This window comes from Pocillopora damicornis, chromosome 2, assembly GCF_964200805.1.
Source record: "Pocillopora damicornis chromosome 2, jaPocDami1.2, whole genome shotgun sequence".
NCBI classification, from domain to species: Eukaryota; Metazoa; Cnidaria; class Anthozoa; order Scleractinia; family Pocilloporidae; genus Pocillopora; species Pocillopora damicornis.
Window position 1 is genome coordinate 11813602 of NC_142671.1, and position 18272 is coordinate 11831873.

Sequence of the window (18272 nt, forward strand, 5' to 3'; positions counted from 1 at the left end):
TTGTTTAGAACGATCTGGATAGGAAAATTTCCTCGGCCTGTCAAGTGTCCATCACGTTCATAACGCAATTTTTTTTATCTTAATCGAAGCATTTAAATTGCCTTTAAAATGAAAAATATTTGCTGGTTATACTGAAGGCTTTTTCAAAACAAATAAGCATGGCTTTTATATTTTGAAATGTGGTCTATCATTTCATAGGTAATTGATTTTTTTTAGCACGTGTCGGTATTATGCAAACGAGGAAAGTGGCGCGGTTATGCATTGTGCACCTAGAATAATAAATTACAAAAGCTGTAATATTTTAAGAAATATAAAGTGCTCTTGTCCAGATTTGGCATCATAAGTGTGCGACAGAGAAGACATATGATGATGCCCTTTACATTGTTTTGAGCGTAACACTTTTCCTGTAATAGTTGTTTCAATTTCGACTGAAATGTCCGAAAATATTAGTCTTATTTCAAACAGAACTACTCTGCTTCTTTCCTTGAACTTCCTTTGACCCTTGAGAGTGACTGGCGTCTAATTTCTCTTTACAAGATCAGCCCTGAATCAAACTTAAAGGTCACAGGAATAAAGGAAACGATCACCAAATGAAGAAGCTCTAAATTGTTCAAAGAAAAGTCAGTACCCAGAGGCCACGGGGTAAGGCACAATACCAGCTCCTACATAGGCGTAAGGGGTATGGTGGCCTGCACAACCAGCATCACTTTTTGCACTTTTCAGGTGAAAGGAGCCGGGCTAGAGCTGATCGCGAGGAGAAAGACGTGCGCGAGGGGAGGAGCGTGTCTCCCTCCATGCGCTTGCCTCGTTTTGACATCTGCTCGCCGGAAAAACGCAAAAAACCGTTCGTGCTGCAGGTTAGAGTGATGGGTTTTGTGCACTGTTTGAGATCACTACACGACAAATCATCGTCATATCAATCAATTTATTAAATGATTATTAATTAAAATCTCCAAAACTAGCCTATGAGAAGGTATTTATTGGTTGCAGTCAACTTGCTCCACGAAGTTTAAATCGTCGCTTAGATATTTACCTATAAAATTATATAAGGGTCCAGATTCTTGTTGTTGGCGATAGACACGCTGGTGACTTTCATTTCTAATCTAACCCCTTGAAAACAACTTTTTGCTCTTCGAAAAATTACGATTAAAAGGGGCTATACTTTAAATGCGGTATTTTCGTGTGCCGCAATGAAAAGTGTAATCATTGGCTGCTAAACTTTTACTCACCTCAATGAAATTCCACGGCTCTTTGCAGTTTCACACAGTGGACTAGACTGGATGGTAAGAATGCTCATTGCTAAGTTAACAGTTTTTTTTATATATACACAAATAAAGTTTAACTTAACTTTAAGATTTTCATGTATTAGAGTTATTTGCATTACTTTACATATCACAGTGCAATGGCAAGCAATAACTAATACTGATAACAGTGAAGGTATAATAATAACAACAATATATTATATCAGGAAAAGACCTCCGAGCAATCCTACACAAACTGGATCATAAACCAATCTTTGAGGGGACAACTCATCAAAGAATGACATACAGAGATGTGAAGAAATTATGGAAGGTAAACGTTTTCTTGTGATAATTTGGTCACTCTGATCATTGAGTTAAATTTCAGTCAATATCTAAGGGGCATGACTACAATAAATTATATTAAAATATACTCATATACTTACTTACTATCTGTATTGATTAAATAGGGTTTCAGTGATCTGGTGGAAGCACTGGACTCAGAACCAGGCCAAGAAAGCTACAAAACACCAGTACAGTTCAAGGACCATGCAAGGAAATGGGCAAGATTCTTTCGAGAGGTACACCATGATGAGGTAATAGTGTTCTTTGCAAGTATTGCTTTTGTTGAGATAAAATAAAAATGTAGAGTTGAAATTCTTGGCAGTATAATTCACCATTGATCTTTTCCCGGCCCAGACAATTGAACAAAACCCAGCCAGAATTCAATCGAATTCAATGTGATTAGTCCAGGTCTTTTCCTTGGCCATGATTTGAGAAAGTGAAGTCCTTAAATTAATCTGTGATATAATAACACCGAAACCACTAAACTGAAAACAAGGTACTTACCATTATATATTTTTCTCCAAACTTTTCCTTTTAGGATATGACTCCATACATACATGGTAAGATCCATTTCTCTGTTTTGGTGATAATTCCAATCCTAACAGTAATTATAAAAGAATTTGTTAAACCCTGATGGAAAATCTATTTTGTTTTGCTCCAGCTCTTGTCTATCATGTCCCTCAGTTCCTTGAGAAATGCGGAAGGCTTTCCATTTTCAATTGCCAGCCAGTGGAAAAGAAAAACCACCAACAATCATGAATATTCCACCAGGGAACACAGAAGGAAGGACGGAAATCCAGCTACACAAAGCAAGTTATGGAAAAAGAAAACAGAAAAATTTATGCCAGAGTAAACAATCTCTACAGAACAAAGAAAGAAGTGGGCATACAGAAGAGGATCTGGGAGCTTTGCATCTATACACCCACCAGCATCTGGAGGAGGGCTAGAATGTGCTGTACTAGTTAACAGTGTCAAGTTTAAGTTTCAAGTTTTTCAGTGTAAATAAAACAAAATTGCTGATATCTGACTTATATTTTGTGAATGATAGATATATGAAATAAACTAGATGTGAACTGAAGAAATGAAACTACCACCATTTCTGATTATTTGAACCAGATATTTGAAGCACGCATGTTTCAGCTGCTATACTTGCATTGAAAATGGTATAAGCTTAAATCTTTAAGAATTTAGGCTGATTTAGGAATCGAGCTTAGGGTTGTAAGTTGTTACCTTCGAAAATGTGCCAAGAACAAACAAAAGGGGGGCTATGCAAATATCAACATAACTTCAGCCGTACCTGAATTCAATTAGACAAAATTCATTTATGAAACTTACCCCAGCTCGGACCTTTCAGCTCCAACGAGTTTTGCCACGAAGCCAGGTCGCCATTTTGATTACGCAACGAAAGAGAGAGTTTGGGATCTAGGGATCTGGGTGAAAAGGCGTGTTACTTGCGAAGATCAAGAAATTCATTTTCGGTGGGGCTGCGAAAAACTGTAGAAAACGTTTAGCGATGTTTAGGACAGCCTGTACCAGCCAAGAACGAGCTAAATCTCTATTAAGTAACGACAAGTTGAGCGATGTTAAATTTGTGGTTCCCTTATCCCTGCATGAGAGTACAACTGAGAAGTCCAGGATGGTAATCCCCGCTCATAGGTTCTTGTTGGCGATTGCAAGCCCGGTTTTCTACGTGATGTTTTGTGGCATATTGGCGGAGAGAAATAATTATATAGATCTCCCTGACTGCGACTATCAAGGGATGATGGAGTTCTTGCGATACATTTACACCGAGGAAGTTGGCTTCAATGGGGACAATATTTCGCAGTTACTCTATTTGGCAGAGAAATACATGATTCCCTCGCTGACCAACCGCTGCATTTTATTTTTGCGTGAGCATCTGGATTCAAGTAACACCTTTTGTGTCTTGAAACACTCCAAGTTAATTGAAAATAAGTCTCTCTGGCGCTCTTGCTGGAAATTTATAGATAAAGAAGCCAAAGATGTTTTGGAATCAAGCGAGTTCTTCGAAATGGACCGATCAGACTTGATTGAATTGGTAAAAAGGAACACACTCAACGTCAAGGAAATTGAATTGTTTACTGCCATCAATAAGTGGGCGGCAAACCAATGTAAAAAGCTCGGACTTGATACAGTGGAACGCCGTCAAATCCTTGGAGATGACATCAAAGACAACTTGAGGTTTCCAGTTATGGAAGAAAATGAATTTAATGTTGTTAAAAGCACCAATCTGTTAACCAAGAAAGAAACGCAGGAGGTTTTGAACAACTTCGCTGACAGCAGATGGGCAATTCGGTTTTTGCGGCACAAGAGGCAATACGACCCTTCATCTCAAAGAAGAACTCTCTCTCTCACAGGGGGCAGATATTGGATATCTTTAATTAAATCATGTCTGCTCGACAAAACCCACTCAGCAGCGCATGTTTCTCATATTAATTTGTTTTGGTTTATGTTGTAATAATCGTATTAATACTCTTTATATGTGCTTAAGAAGAGGACAGATTGAAGGGGGAATGGAAAATCGTGATATATGCAATTGGTTAATTACTTTTGTTTTATTTGGTGGCCCCTAAAAGAGCCGTTTTGTTTGTTGTCGGTGGACTTGTTGAACGCCATGCATCCAGTCTATTCTTCATCTGAACTTGAGTTTATCCAGGACAGGTCGATTTTCTCTGCGAATTTAACAAAAACGAAAATTAGAAACTATGATCATCAAATGAAACGAACGATGATAAAATAAACCACGGTATTGTTATGGAAAAGAATGTAAATTCCAAACGATGTAATAAAACTGAAATACATCGTGAAATGTAACCTCGGCTGATATTTGTCAACGTACCATCCTTCCTTTGCTCTTGGTGGCTCCTTTCACGGCTAAATGTCACAAATAAGAAACTCAGATCGATCGGCCGGGTCTTCCTTGCTTGGCAAAGAGCGGGTTTCTCGCCAATTCCCGACCACTGGCAGCGTGGACACTTGGAATGATCGTAGTGCAACTTTCTCTGATTGGCGAACCGGATGGTCATGGGCTGCTGTCGACTAACAACACATCTGGTGGTGGTGCGGAACGCTCGTTCGGACCATCCATCAGGCAGAAGGTTGTCGAGGTCCTCGGCCGTTACATCAAACCTTCTCCTACCACGACTCAGACCACTGAACAGGTCGTCAAAGTCTTATAGATCCATGGGAACTCTGATGGTGGTGCGTCGAATGTATCCCTTTTCTGGGGCGGTTCGAACGGAGAGATTCTGTCCAATCTCACCGACGAGATAATCGATCATTTTTTCTTTTCCTGAAAAAAGACCAAGAGAAACGTTTAGTCTCGAACAAACTAGCCTTCAAGCAAAGTAAATTCGTTCCTGTTGTAATATACTCACCTTAAAGTGAAAATCGCGCATAGTTCTTCATTGCGCTGTTGCAATCGTCTTCCTGCACCCAAATATCGTCCTTGCTTCCGAAACCCTTCCATCTCACCCGATACTCTTTACGCCCGTCAATGGAACGCACAGCCAGAATTTTTGCGACTTCGTAGTACTTCGACATTTTTTTCGCAATAACGAGATCTAACTTTTACAAAGCTCACTTAATGATCACTGAAGAATAGCTGTCTTTATGGCCACGCACTGAAAGAACATAAAATTATCATACGGCAACAATAGTAACGTTAATTATGCGATGTTCTATTATCGACAAAAAGGAAGGCAGAGCAGTTTAAAACTATCACCTCTTTGTTAAATGCCGCGCACGCCGCCAGAGTTTTCACTGGAAGACTAAAGTAGAACGACAACCCGCAAATATCACTGATTTTTTTAGTCCAGCGATTTAACTCGGCGTTATTCTTAATTCCTAAGAAGTATTTTCCCAAACGCCAATTCTTTCTTCTATTTTGTTTTACGTTACGACTAAAACTAGATAGTTTTAAAACTATCACCTCTTTGTTAAAAGCCGCGCGCGCCGCCAGTGTTTTCACTGCAAGACTAAATTAGAACATTAACCTTTAAAGATCGTTTTAAATCCAACCACTTAAGTTGAGCGCTTTTTAATTCCTAAGTGGTATTTTCCCAACACAAAATTTTCTTCTCTTTTCTTTACGTTACGAGAGTGAAAGCGTGATAGTATTAAGACTAGCGCTTAAGACTAGCGCTTCTTTGATAAGAGAAACAAAACTCTTGACCAAGTGAAACCATCGATAAAAGCTTCATCGTTTTGCGGCGTTGTGCTGTGCGCTATTATCAACTGATCCAAAGTACAGTATAAAGAATTCAGCATTTCCAGGTATCTTGTTTGGGGTTAATAACAATAGTGACTTGTTGATTTTTTTCCTCTCGTCCTCTTGCCGAGTATAGTTCGTGAATGTTGTTAACAACAAAGCATCCTTATTGTGTTAATAAATTTATAATCAACTGGTTCGCTGATGAAAAAAATATACTGAGAGACCTAGCATATTGAAGGGCATTTTCTCCCTTGGGTACCCCTGTGTGAACAGCAGGCTTATGAGCAACTTTTCCAACCCCTCTCCCCAAGTGCCGCTAATTTGACACGCCGACAATTTTGCGACGATTTGAAATTCATCTTCGTCGAGTCTCGGCACAATTTCCTCAGCGCAACAAACAACAAAAGGCTTTTGTTTGAACTTGTGAAGTCGAATTTAACCCACAACAATGGCCCATTTCTTGATACGTTTCTTTAATTACTAATTACTATGCCCTTCAATTGAGTAATTGAAGGGCATAGTCTCTCTTTGGCCTTCATTCTGCTTAACGCAATATCCGGTGAGTCATTTAGTCTTTTGAAGAAAAAGCTGAGCCGGATTCAGACGAAAAGTATTTCACAGAAGCCAACGGGATAGACAATCACCTGTGTACCACGATAAATGAGTGTCATTGCTACATCGCTAATTTGCGAGACTAGCTTCAGACGCATATTCTTTTCGTTCACGACTTTCACTATCCTGATTAATTTGCTTGAAAGAGAGACGAGAAAACAAAAAATAAATTTAAGTAAAAATTATTACACATCTATTCACACACTATTCATATGAGTGCGTCGGTCTTTGTCTCTGAGCCTTTATGTAGCTACATGCTCGAAACAATTCACAGTCAGCTCCATTTGGCAGTGCTAAAGATTCAGAAACCATTTTATGTAAACGTTCGAAAGCAGTTGGCTTTTTATTTTTTAACTGAAGTTTTCAGGAAAAATTTAGATAAGAGATAAGAGAGAAGTAACCTTTGAAATTCTCTGGTTTAACCCTTTAACTTCCGTGAGTGACCAAGACAGAATTTCTCCTTACAATATCATTACAAAATCAAGAAGACAAGAAATGAGAACCAAGAAAGGTATCAATTAGGAGGTTAATTGATCCAATACCAAATTCTCAGAAGTAACATTAGACGATTTGTATAGCAGACAGTAAGGAGAATTACTAATGAGATCTTGAGACTTAAAGGTTCGTATGATTTAACCCTTTAAACCCTGAGATCGAGTTACTAGCATCTAATTTCTCTTCACAGCACCACCCCTGGATTAAACATTAAGGTCAGGAGAATAAAAGAAATGATCAACAACTTGACGAGCTCTTGACCATTAAACGAATTTCTCTTAGTCAGCACCATAGGGAATGTACAGTGAACAGTTCTGCTAACTGATTAAAATTTCGCAAGGCATTTGCATAAAGCGTATTCGATCGATAATTTTGCCTAGTAGTTGCTTTTTCGGCAAAGGTTGATAAGTTAAACAAGCTATATGTACTTTCTGCTTCGACTACCGTATCATGCATCTGTTTCTTTGTTTTTAGAATTTCTAAACATTAGTGAAACACATGGACGCGGACTCTGGAACGTAGTGGAGCTGTTAGTCGTAAAAACAAAATTTAAAATGTCTTCCTCACGTCAGAGTACCAAGATCTGTCAGCCGAGCCCTTTGTGTTGCATGGGTTATCTGGGTACTCACATGATCAAGGGCTAGATTGAAACCCCTCAAATAAGCGCCCCTATTCTTTTTCAGTGGTATCTCTGTAAGAGTACCAGTACATTGAGATCAACCAGGTTCATTTTCCTTTATTGCTTACTTAAGGCTTATAATACAAAAACAGTGGTCTTTGTCTCAGGTTCTCAACTATTACGTCCATGTGAGCGCACAGTTCCTTCAAACGAATGATCTCGTCGTCGTCCAATTTTGTGACCACAATTGCTTGGCTGGTCGTTTTAGCCAGGAAGGATCCAGGGACAGCAAGTCCGTTTTCCAGTCTTCTTGATCCTCTTCAAATAAGCATGGTGCAATTCACAACGAACTTTTAAATACAGACAATTGTACCCATTTCCGGCTAATGAATGAAAGCATTTCATATTTACATCCTCTCATTAATTAAGCGGAGTTGACTAATTTACCAACACTGGAGCTGCTTTCATGAAAATTACCAAGGAAAAAAAAAAGGACCGAGTTTCTTTAGCCCACGAGCATAACAACAACTAAGATTTCTATGACTTTCTTTTTCACCTAGCTTATTGGTAACAAGATGAACAGGTCATTCAATTCAAGACTACTCAATTTTGAAATACAGCACAACATGGCGCTAGATGCTGGATTTTCTGCCCACTCATTTTACTTCTACTTCAAATCAATTCTGCTAATGATTTCATCCTCCATGATGTTGATATATGTCCTCTGGAACAGAAGAATCAAAGCGATGAAAAAATGACAGGTTGGATACACGTAGGAAGCTCAGTAATGATAATAGTGATAATGGATAATAATGACAAAAGGAACAAGCGAGCGGATGAGAAAAGATGAAAAACAGAACCCAAGAAAGACCAATTAAACCTAATACACACGACTTTTCCTTTGGATGTAATTTTAATTTTAATAAGCCATTTACTACGAAGAGAGTTTCGATTTTTGCTGCCATTTCCTTGGACGTATATGACTCCTCGTTAGATGCAAGTCTCTCCGGCATTTGAAAACTGGAGGGGTTGAAAATGTTTCCGCGTAATCTACTCAAGTGTAATTAATTGAAAAATGGAAAAGTTGAATGAGGAAGGAAGCAGTAGGGAATGGCTTAAATCCAGTTTCACTCACCTTTACTTCTCTTAAGAGGTATTCCAGCTGATTCACGATGTCAGTAAACGAAGGTCTCATCAAAGGATTCTCGTTCCAACAAGAGCTCATTAACGTATACCTACAAATGCATTGCATCATTCTTTAATTTTGAAGACCTCTTTAGTCAACTAGCTCACTCAATCTTCACCCAACCAAACTACGGAGCTTCCATGACAGCGACATCCCAAATAGGTAGAGTTCCCATATCTTACGGAAGGCAGAGTATTTCGTTGACCCAGTCACGTGACAAATGCCTCAAGCTACTTAAATAATGGAAAAAGTGTCGACTGTTAACATGTAAGCAAATATGTGTAAGAAATAGACGGTCTTACAAATGATCGAAACACTTACAGTTCTTCCGAACATTGGTGAGGACGAGGCATCCGATAACCCGTAGAGAGCCGACTTACCAGGGAAAGTGGTGATTCGATGTCAGGGTATGGCAGCTTACCTGTAAAGCAAAATAACGAAGTTTGCTCGACGGTAATAGCTTTAAGTTTAAAAACTCAATGGATTATTAACGTGTTACTAACCGAGCCGAGGTTGTGGCAGTACGGACTGAGCGCAGCCAGGTGCGCACTAAAACAACCGAGGTCCAATATTCCACAGTAAGACTCGAGCAAGCGAGGTTAGTCATATAAGTAGTTTGTTATGAGTCACTCGGACCAAACTTGTTAATATTGTATTCGCCGACTTTCGCGAACGAAAATATGCAGTGTATGATCGTCTTCTTGGAACGGTCAGTATGGACAAACCCCGACCCAAACTAATGACCGCTGGCCGAATTTAGTGAATTCACTGAACGCTTGAATTTACCAATTTACCTCAGGATCACTTCGCCAGATGATGAAGAGTTTTAATATAGCTCTCCTAGGCATAGAAATCATCGAACGTTTATAGACCTACCATGTGTTGCTATTTCCGAAAGTAGTATGCCGAACGACCAACTGAAAATGATTAAGAAAAAGGACGCGTTCAGTTAAGGGTATCTACTGTTTTCGGAAAATGAAATAGCGGAATTTTTTAAAATAAGTGTAAGAATTTAACCAGTGAAAGTTCATCATAAAAATTATATATATATATAACTTTTAGGAATTCTTAGATTCCAAGCGACCACTCAATTGTAGGTTGAAAGTGTACCAGAGTCGTGAGTTATCACGGTATAAGCCGTCGAATGATACCGGTTGCTGATAATGCGATCTAACCTGGCTTGGGACACTATTAAGAGGCAATTTGTTCAAGATATATATACATGGACATCGAGTAGAATACAAAGGGAGGAAAAAAGGAGAAGAGGAACTCCTCTCTAACATTGTTCTTGGTACGTAAAAATCTCAGCGGCCTTACGTGTCTCAATCTTGACCAAACATATTGATGGTGGACAAGGCTACCCCTTCCACGTCAGACAACGTATGTTTCTTTTTGTTTACTTACACATCGCTCTTGGATGTATAAACTCGATCTCGAAGAGATTCCAAAGACGACCATCTCCATGGAATTTTAATCTGTTGATAAAGGTAGCTTAAAAAAAGCTATTCTGTATCATTACGTAATATTTAATGAACAAGCACAGAAGGTATCATGCCAACCAAAGCGTATGCTCGCCTAATTTAGAAGGAAATAATGAAATTTAGCCCACGACAAGGTTCTGACCCTCTAAAGTGATACTTACATGTACTGTTTTTATAGTGAAAGAGTGTAGACAGAAAAAAAGTGGTTTATGATAGATAAATAAATTTAATTCAGGGTTTTCATGAGGTGAACTTATGCGGCCCCAGAGAAAAAATGAGTGGTCATATTTAAACAGAAATTTAAATTTCCTGCGGCTTTCAACACAAGAAAAAAGATTAATAATGAGTGATCCAGTACTTACACATGAAGTTTTGATGTATAATCCATCGTCTGAGATGTTCCTTGCTAATCCAAAGTCTCCAACTTTTGCCACCTTGCTTGAATCAATAAAGACATTTCTCGCTGCAAGGTCGCGGTGAATGCACTGAAAAGAAAGTTGCAATTCCGGTTTTCTATTACACAAATATTATACCAAAGCATGTTAAGAATGAGTCAAATTTTCACCGAGAGTTATCGTTGAGATAAATTTTTTGTGATTTGCCAACCTTCCGCTCTTCTAAATGCTGCATTCCCAAGGCCACCTGCAGTGCAATGTTCAACAGCTGTCGGTCGCTCAGTTTACAGCAGACATTTGCATATTCGTTACTTCCGTCGTCCTTGCTCTTCAAAAGGCTTTCAAGGCTACCACCTCGGACTAATTCAGTAACAACAAAAACTGTTTCTGAGGAGAGAAAAGTTGGCTATCAGGAACTCGACGACGGCTTACGGGCTGCATGAAAGAGAGTTTACGAAATCGCAAAGTTATCTTGTCATTAACCGGGACAGAAAAATTAGAGTTTTCAAAGAGAAAGACATAACTCGAAAAAATATTCACGCGACCGGAATTAATCCCAACATCATAGTTACCCTGTAAACTTCAGTAAAAATAATTACCGGTGGCATTTTTGCGCAGGTCGGTGAGACTGGGGATAGATGCCCATTCTATGCAATTTGTATGGTCGAACGAAACCTTACCTCCGTGTACCCATGCTCCAATTAAATTGACAATGTTCGGATGTCGGCCAGCTTGTTTCAGAGTCCTTATCTCGTTTAACAGCGCAGCTTTCTCAAGTGCGCTTGCATCATCTGCATAAAAAACGTGAAAAGATTTTAAGTTAAACTCCTTCAATTTCCTTAGAGAATACCGAGTGTAATTAAATGACTTCAGAAGCTTATGATGACATTCAATGGTCTCAAAAGCATCTACGTGATCGTATTTACTTACTGATCCCTCCTGACTGTAGGAAAATTTAAAACTTAGAAAAGATCAGTGCGAATAGAATAAGACTCCTATGCATACCTTTCAACTTTTTTACTGCAACATCAATAACGTTTCCGTTCTTTCTACCACAACGACCTTTGTAAACGATTCCATATTCTCCATGGCCGAGTACTTCTTCAAGCACTTCGAGATCATCCACGTCTTTCGCGCATTCTTCTCCAAGCGTTGTGTTAAGAGATATTAGCATTTGATCGCCACGTTTGTAGCTATCCATGTCACTGTCTTGATGCGGAATCACGTTGACATCATTACGACCATCTTGAGCACTTGAATAACCACTGCGTGAGTTAAACAACTTTTCTGCCTGGTCTTTTTGATCAAAGATGGGATTTCTGAAATTTTTTTCTCCAACATCTGGTGGAGTAGGAATCTTGCTTCCCTCTAAGAGCATCGAATCGACACTCTCTTTGTCTTGTGTGGGGTCTTTTCCCTTTGGTCGCATATTGGTATTTTGCTTTTCATCATCTACCAGCGGAGCGACAACATTTACCACTAAAGTCGCTGAACCGTTCTCATTATGATTCTCATCTTCTGCTATTCCCTCAGCCAAATCTTTGTTGGCCATGCAGACCACATAAAGTTCTCCCTCATCCCTGTTACCCTGTTATTGAAATGGATAGAATGTCAATATCTTCAACAGATAACAATTCATGGTCACCAATGATTTGGTAATCGAAATGATCGAAATGCCCAATCATTCAAAACAAAAAAAATTGAGTATTCTTTCCGATTTCATTTAGCAGCAATTTAGTTGAAGAAAAAATATCGTTTTGAGGGTTGGACAAAGTTAATTTTTAAACTTTTCTATCTTAACATCAGTATGCATATTCCCCTTATTGCTCCTCATACATTCCCTCAGGTGCTGATGAGGAGAATTTGTTTCATAATCCAGAACTTTTCTTGTTGGTGACCATTTCCTTTATTCTCATCACCTTAATGTGCGATTTGAGGGTGATATTATAAGGAGAAATTAGATACTAGTCACTCTTAGGGGTTAAACAATCTATGAAAAATACCTGGTTATTTTGTCTTGCACGTCGATAGAAAAACGCCATGGTGCACCTGCACATGATTGTCATTATGGTGCCACCAAAAACACCAAGCGCAGTAATCATGGGGACTGAACGATGGTGATCTTTTCTCAGTGACACTGTTGCTGGATACAGCAGTTGAAAGATGAGGAAAAATTGCATACATGAGTGAGAGTCGGCAAACTTGAGAATTTTTCAATTACTTATCGTTCCTGTGAAATTTCACACTGAGCTATGTTGCATAATTGCCCCTCACGGAAATCGAACATAAAGTTACAAACTGTACCAATGTGCGACCTCACCTAGCTGCTTAATGAACAAGAACGCATATTTCGATGCTATTTCTCCAGCGCTGCTCTTTTTAACACAATAATTTTTTCCGTCGTCTTCTTCCTTCACTTCTCTTATTGACAGCTGACTTTGAATTATTTTTTTGTCATCCAGTAAAATTGGAATTACTCTTGCCCTTGGGTTTGAGTTTGCAGCATTCGAATTATTGTTCTTTACCCATATGATATTTGGCTTCGGAAGACCAGCAGCAGAACAGTTAAAAGTTACATTGGAACCGAAAAAAGCAGTTTTGTAGGGGCCGGCTACGCTTAGCGAAAATAAATACGACACAACAACTTGTATGCGTTCAGATTCTTAGTATTCTTGTAAAGAACGATTTACATACGAGGATCTATTCGGCGACGATTCGAAGTTGCTGCTTCTAACAGGATTGCCTCAAAATCCTTAGCTAAAAACTAAACTTGACAAAAAGAAAGGCAAAAAACTACAAACGACGCCCAAGCAATGCACACGGTGCGAGAAACTGCGCCCTAGGTATATTGTTAGCGGTGCTATAGTGTGTAAGTACACAATTCAACGAATTATACACCCTCTCTCCCCGAAAGATGACAAGGGGGTCTTTCTAAAATTAACGCAATTGCTGTTCACAGAATTGTTCTGGCTTGAAATGGTTTGTTTTGTTCCTCAGTACGGTTCTGCAACTTCTCCGCTGGCAAAAGAGGCTCTCTAACGTATCAAGAAAAGCGGATCAGCCTAAAGTTGTGTCTCTGCGGTATACTCCTTCTGTTGTTCTAACGATTAATTGACGTACTATCCCTTCACTGTCCGAGAAGGTCCGCTCCACTTAAGCTTTTGGCCTCTGCTCTCGAGGCATGTTCCTGTCTGCCATCCTAAAAACCAATTCATCAACTCTGAGGTCAGGCTTCGGACATAACCATTTCTGTCGCACCTGGAGCGTCGGCAAGTACTCTTTCGTCCATCTGCACCAAAATTCGTTTCCGAGAAGATGAATATGTTCCATCTTGCCTTGAACTTGTCCGACTCTTCAAACACGTCTAGGAAAAAGGACGGGTTTCTACGTAACAGATGAATATGGCTCGGCATAAGTCTGGCGGGTCACTCGACACTAAAATTATCGGTCTGTCGTTCAAGATTTTCTCAATTTCTACCAAAAGCGTTCACTGTCAGAAGAGACTCGAACCACTGAAAGTTGTGCAGTCACTTGCTCTCCTAACTTGGCATTATAACGCCTGCAAACGTGACACTTGATGAGAACACGCTTCACTGAAGAAACTCCCCTGACAATCCGAAGCCGTTGTCTTATTTCTGCTAAGACATTGTAGACTCCTACGTGTCCATTGAGATGGTGATAGTGACGTATTATTAACTCAGTAACTGAGTGCTTTCCTGGAAATACCACTGGGTACTTAGCATCGTACTTTAGATCTGAATGCTTCAATCTTCGTCCGACACGCATAATATCCCTTCTTCTTCAAACGGTTTAAGTCAGGCGAGTCGACCTGTTATCACTGACTTGTCAATGTCTATAGGAAATGAATGTCTCTGTACAACCTTCACAATCCTCTTCTCTGCTTCAGTCACTTCGGGCACTGATAAAGGGGTGGGACTGAGCTTCAACTCTATATTTGAATTTGTGTTACTTATGCATATTCATAAGGCCTTCTCTCCACTTTCTCCAACGCAGACGCATTTCCTCTGGGATATTGTCCCAACTTAGTTTTAATTTACACAATTCTTGAGTGATTTCTCTTCCAAGTTGAAGTAACGAACTGGCAAATCTGAGTGGATCGTGTACGGTCGCAATCGAGGACAGTGCTCCCTTACGATTCTAGCTGTCTCGCTCGCTAAAAACGAAGTCGATCGTATCGCGTTCTACGTCCTAATGGATTCCTAAAGCCTTATCCAGAGGCAAATTGTCGGATTTCAAATCTAGATCCTCAATGTGCGGAGCTCGTTCTCCCACTAGAACGCTGACAAGACATCACGACGGTTTGAAATCCATTTTGGGAGCTGGAAGCCTCCTCTTCTTCCTCTCGAAAGGGAAGTCGAATCTGATAATGCCCCGTTCGTGTCGCCACATTCTTCATTGTACATGTGCTCCAGTTGTATATCAAGAACTTCACGCTTGTTGTGTATTATGTTCTTCCCTCTTGTCTAACAGCAAGTTGATAATTTCTGGATGATCGCTGCCTATCAGGATTGTTACTCTTTTATCTCCTGTTTCGGGTACACTGATGCCAGTAAAGTGAGGCTACTTCCTTATTTCTTCGTTGATTGCCATATGTCTTAGCGTAAAAGGAAGACTCCCTGCAGTTAAAACATGGCTAAGGTTGTAACGTTCAGCTGAACCTGAAGGTCGGTCCTTTTGTGTTCACAATTGACCGTCGCCATCGTAACACTAGTCGGCTTCATATCATTCAAATCTAACTCCCGCACAAGGCCCTCGAGGCAGGAACTAGCATCTGACCACGAACACTCACATGAATAAATATCTCTTTGGCACCATTACGACTACTGATTTTAACTGGGACAATCTTCAAGCACACTCGAGGTCGACTGGTCCCTACCACGCCCACAGTAACAGGCACACTAAGTGGAGTTGTAGTGTTCGGAGGATTATCTGATCCAATCTTAGCGGCTATTGACCCTGGAACGTAGCGGAGATCTGCGACAGTTCCTTTTGCTGCACCATTCCTTTCAGCACTTCGAAACGTATCATGGCCGTTAGTCTTGATGCCACTCCCATTTCCGTCGGCTACACTGAAATGGATTAGATATAATGGTCTTAGCCACACCCTGGTTTTAAGCATGGGAATCCTTTTGGGACACTGTTCCGCGCTATGTCCCTGTGAGAGACATGCTCTGCAAAGTCGGTGTTGTCTTACAGTCTTTAAACGATCTCTTAAAGAGGAACTTATAAATGTCCGACAGCTCCAGACTCCATGTGGTCCCGAGCACTGTGGACACTTCAGTGGAACTCCGGTAGGTATGGCGGTGCCCTGCTAATCTTCTTCAATGTGGGTAGCAAGTGTTGTGACTTTAAGCGTGTAATCTGCCTTTCCTTTGGAAGATTCCTTACTTTCCCTCCCAGCACATGGAGAAAACTTCAGTTCTTTTTCATGTCCATTTTTGACACGTTGTCCTGCCTCTCTAAAAATACATGACAGGACGGATAATGCATGCACTGTAAGTACCTCCCGTTGTTCCATACAAAGCCTTAGAAAAGTTTTCTAAGGCTTTGTATGGGACAACGGGAGGTACTTACAGTCCACGCGTTTTTCCGTCCTGTCATGTAACAAAATCCAAATACGCAGCTCGACCTTTGCTCTTGATGAGATCTCCTGCTCTATCGACCCACTTTCTTTTAAGACCTTCATCGGGAAGCTTTCTCATTAGCGTAATTATCGCATTCCCACTGAACTTTATTAACTCTACTTTTGGTAGCGATGGACCTTGTTTGATCCCTAGTTCAATTGTTTCCAAACTTCTGACTGCTGCGCAGAGGTCAGTGACTAAGGATAGAGGTACGGGTACTGCATTGGCAAAGGTAGGTCAGCTGTGAAACAAATGCTGGGTAGATTTCATTTGCTGTTGCTATAATAAGCGGATGTTGACCGGAAACTCGCTGGTGATAAGCTCTCAATAGAGTACACTGGTGGCTGAATTGTGTCAGGTGCGGGTGTTGTAGTTAGTTAAGGAGAGTGTCGAGTCAAACTGCTAACTAGGGAGTGAGATTCCCTCCTAAAGCTGACGCCGGTGACCAAAATTGGACTCAGATGGAGGCCTTTTTTTCTTCTGTCATCTTTTTCTCCCTCCATTCATTCTTCATACCTGCCAACGGTTTCTTCTACTTCTGTTTTTCAACTCCTGGGCTTGTAATCAAATCTTGAACGACATTCCGACGTTTTCACAGTTCTCCTAAATGTCCAGCTCTCCGACGCCCAGCATGGACAGCTCTCTCAGTGTTGACTTCCTCTTCATTCAAAATCTCGCTCGGTGCTTTCTTCCTAGTTTCCATAGTTGAACCTCGAAGATTTTCGCTAACAGAAATTAAATCAACGTAGCCTACGGCTAACAATGGCCATACATCCAAATTTCCACCGCTCTCGTCGCTCCTAAACGCGTTGACTTCTGACAATTTATTCGGCGCCTCTTCAGCAACATGACGATTTACTTTACGTGAGATTCTTCAAAGACAACTTTTACCTTCGAACTACTGGCCGATTTTCTTTTCTTTTTGCCGGTCAGCTGATGACAAACCACTCATGTAAACAAATCTTGACATAAGAACTCTAACTTTGAATTATGTAGGGGCCAGCTAAGCTTGGCGTAAATAAATATGACACAACAACCTGTATACACCCAGATTCCTTATATTCTTGCAAACAACGATTTGAAATACGAGGATCTATCCGGCGACGATTCGAAATTAGTGCTTCTTACGAGACAGCTTCAAAATCCTTAGCTTAAAACTAACCTTGACAAAACAACAGCAAAAAAACTTCAAACGAGGCCTAAGTAACGCACATTGCGGCGCTATAGAATGTAATTAAATTCAACGAATCATACAAGTTTGGTTCACCGGATCCTCAACAGTCCTCGCCCAGTTATCTGAAAGCAAAGATGTGAAAGAAGTACGGGAAGCAAATAAAAAATGTTGATACCCGGTAAGAGGAATGAAAGGGAAATACTGTGCATTAATTAAGTATATTTAAAAATTGCCTAAATTTAAAAAAATCTAAAGCACTTTCCCTTTTGCCAAAGTTTCTTTCATCCCTTTCCAAAGAAAAAAATGGTCGTTCCATGATAAAACCTGATGTCAAGTTAAGAAGTAATATACAGCATACGTCTCACCTAAATCTTCTATGGACAAGAAAGCCGGGTTGGATGCTTTTTCTCCCACAGCATTATTTGCAACGCAGTGATATTTTCCTTTATCTTCTTTCTTTGCATCTTCTATTACCAGTTGGCTATGAATTTGTTTGTCGTCCAAGGCATTCTCATTGTATTTTATTCTTGGGTTGGACTGTCCAGCGAGTGGATCGTTGTTCTTTATCCATGTGATGGATGGCATGGGAGAACCTTTGGCGGTGCAGTTTAAAGTTACGTTGAAACCAGCAACGACGGTTTGGTTCTTTGGATCCTCGACAGTCTCCGGTGCCAGGAAAGCTGACACCGACAATCCCAGATGACAGTAAAAAATGTGTTGGGAGAAGATAAAAAAAATTGAGAACTCGTAAAAATATTTTTAAAAATTGAAGGGGGCACATAAAAACAGGAAAAGTGGGTTAATAAGCGAGACTCCAAAAACAAAAAGCGAGCTTTGCCACGTTTTAGACA

At 40.1% G+C, this 18272-nt stretch overlaps 3 protein-coding genes, 1 long non-coding RNA gene and 1 pseudogene across 6 annotated transcripts in view; 2 read left to right on the plus strand and 3 right to left on the minus strand.

Moving 5' to 3' along the window:
• Positions 1-2656, plus strand: part of LOC149049902 (uncharacterized) — a 46731-nt pseudogene extending 44075 nt beyond the window's left edge. Inside the window, exons 2-6 of the transcript XR_016182381.1 lie at positions 724-857; positions 1450-1572; positions 1709-1834; positions 2122-2143; positions 2245-2656. The product of XR_016182381.1 is annotated as an uncharacterized LOC149049902 (transcript). The remainder of the gene's footprint in view (positions 1-723; positions 858-1449; positions 1573-1708; positions 1835-2121; positions 2144-2244) is intronic.
• The window catches only part of LOC149049907 (fibroblast growth factor receptor 4-like), a 41051-nt gene that overhangs the window by 16965 nt on the left and 5814 nt on the right, over positions 1-18272 (minus strand). The window lies entirely within an intron of this gene.
• On the plus strand, positions 3097-4059 carry LOC149049908 (BTB/POZ domain-containing protein 6-like). The gene has a single exon (XM_089191830.1). The coding sequence runs from the start codon at positions 3097-3099 to the stop codon at positions 4057-4059; it is 963 nt and encodes a 320-aa protein (XP_089047956.1).
• Positions 3996-4893, minus strand: LOC149049909 (uncharacterized). Its single transcript, XR_016183462.1, has 2 exons — positions 4441-4893; positions 3996-4273 (listed from the first exon to the last, which is right to left on the minus strand). It is a non-coding gene; the product is annotated as an uncharacterized LOC149049909 (long non-coding RNA).
• LOC113668284 (fibroblast growth factor receptor 4) overlaps positions 8068-18272 on the minus strand; it is a 43348-nt gene continuing 33143 nt past the window's right edge. The window contains exons 6-17 of one of the 2 annotated variants that reach the window (XM_089195547.1): positions 17787-18101; positions 17502-17543; positions 12606-12745; positions 11608-12190; positions 11283-11393; positions 10814-10989; positions 10570-10692; positions 10131-10201; positions 9603-9643; positions 9048-9147; positions 8676-8775; positions 8068-8264 (exon numbers count right to left, since the gene is read on the minus strand). In XM_089195547.1, the coding sequence (XP_089051673.1) occupies positions 8208-8264; positions 8676-8775; positions 9048-9147; positions 9603-9643; positions 10131-10201; positions 10570-10692; positions 10814-10989; positions 11283-11393; positions 11608-12190; positions 12606-12745; positions 17502-17543; positions 17787-18101 (1859 nt within the window). In that variant the 3' untranslated portion in view covers positions 8068-8207. The remainder of the gene's footprint in view (positions 8265-8675; positions 8776-9047; positions 9148-9602; positions 9644-10130; positions 10202-10569; positions 10693-10813; positions 10990-11282; positions 11394-11607; positions 12191-12605; positions 12746-17501; positions 17544-17786; positions 18102-18272) is intronic. The other variant, XM_089195548.1, reaches the window with a different exon arrangement.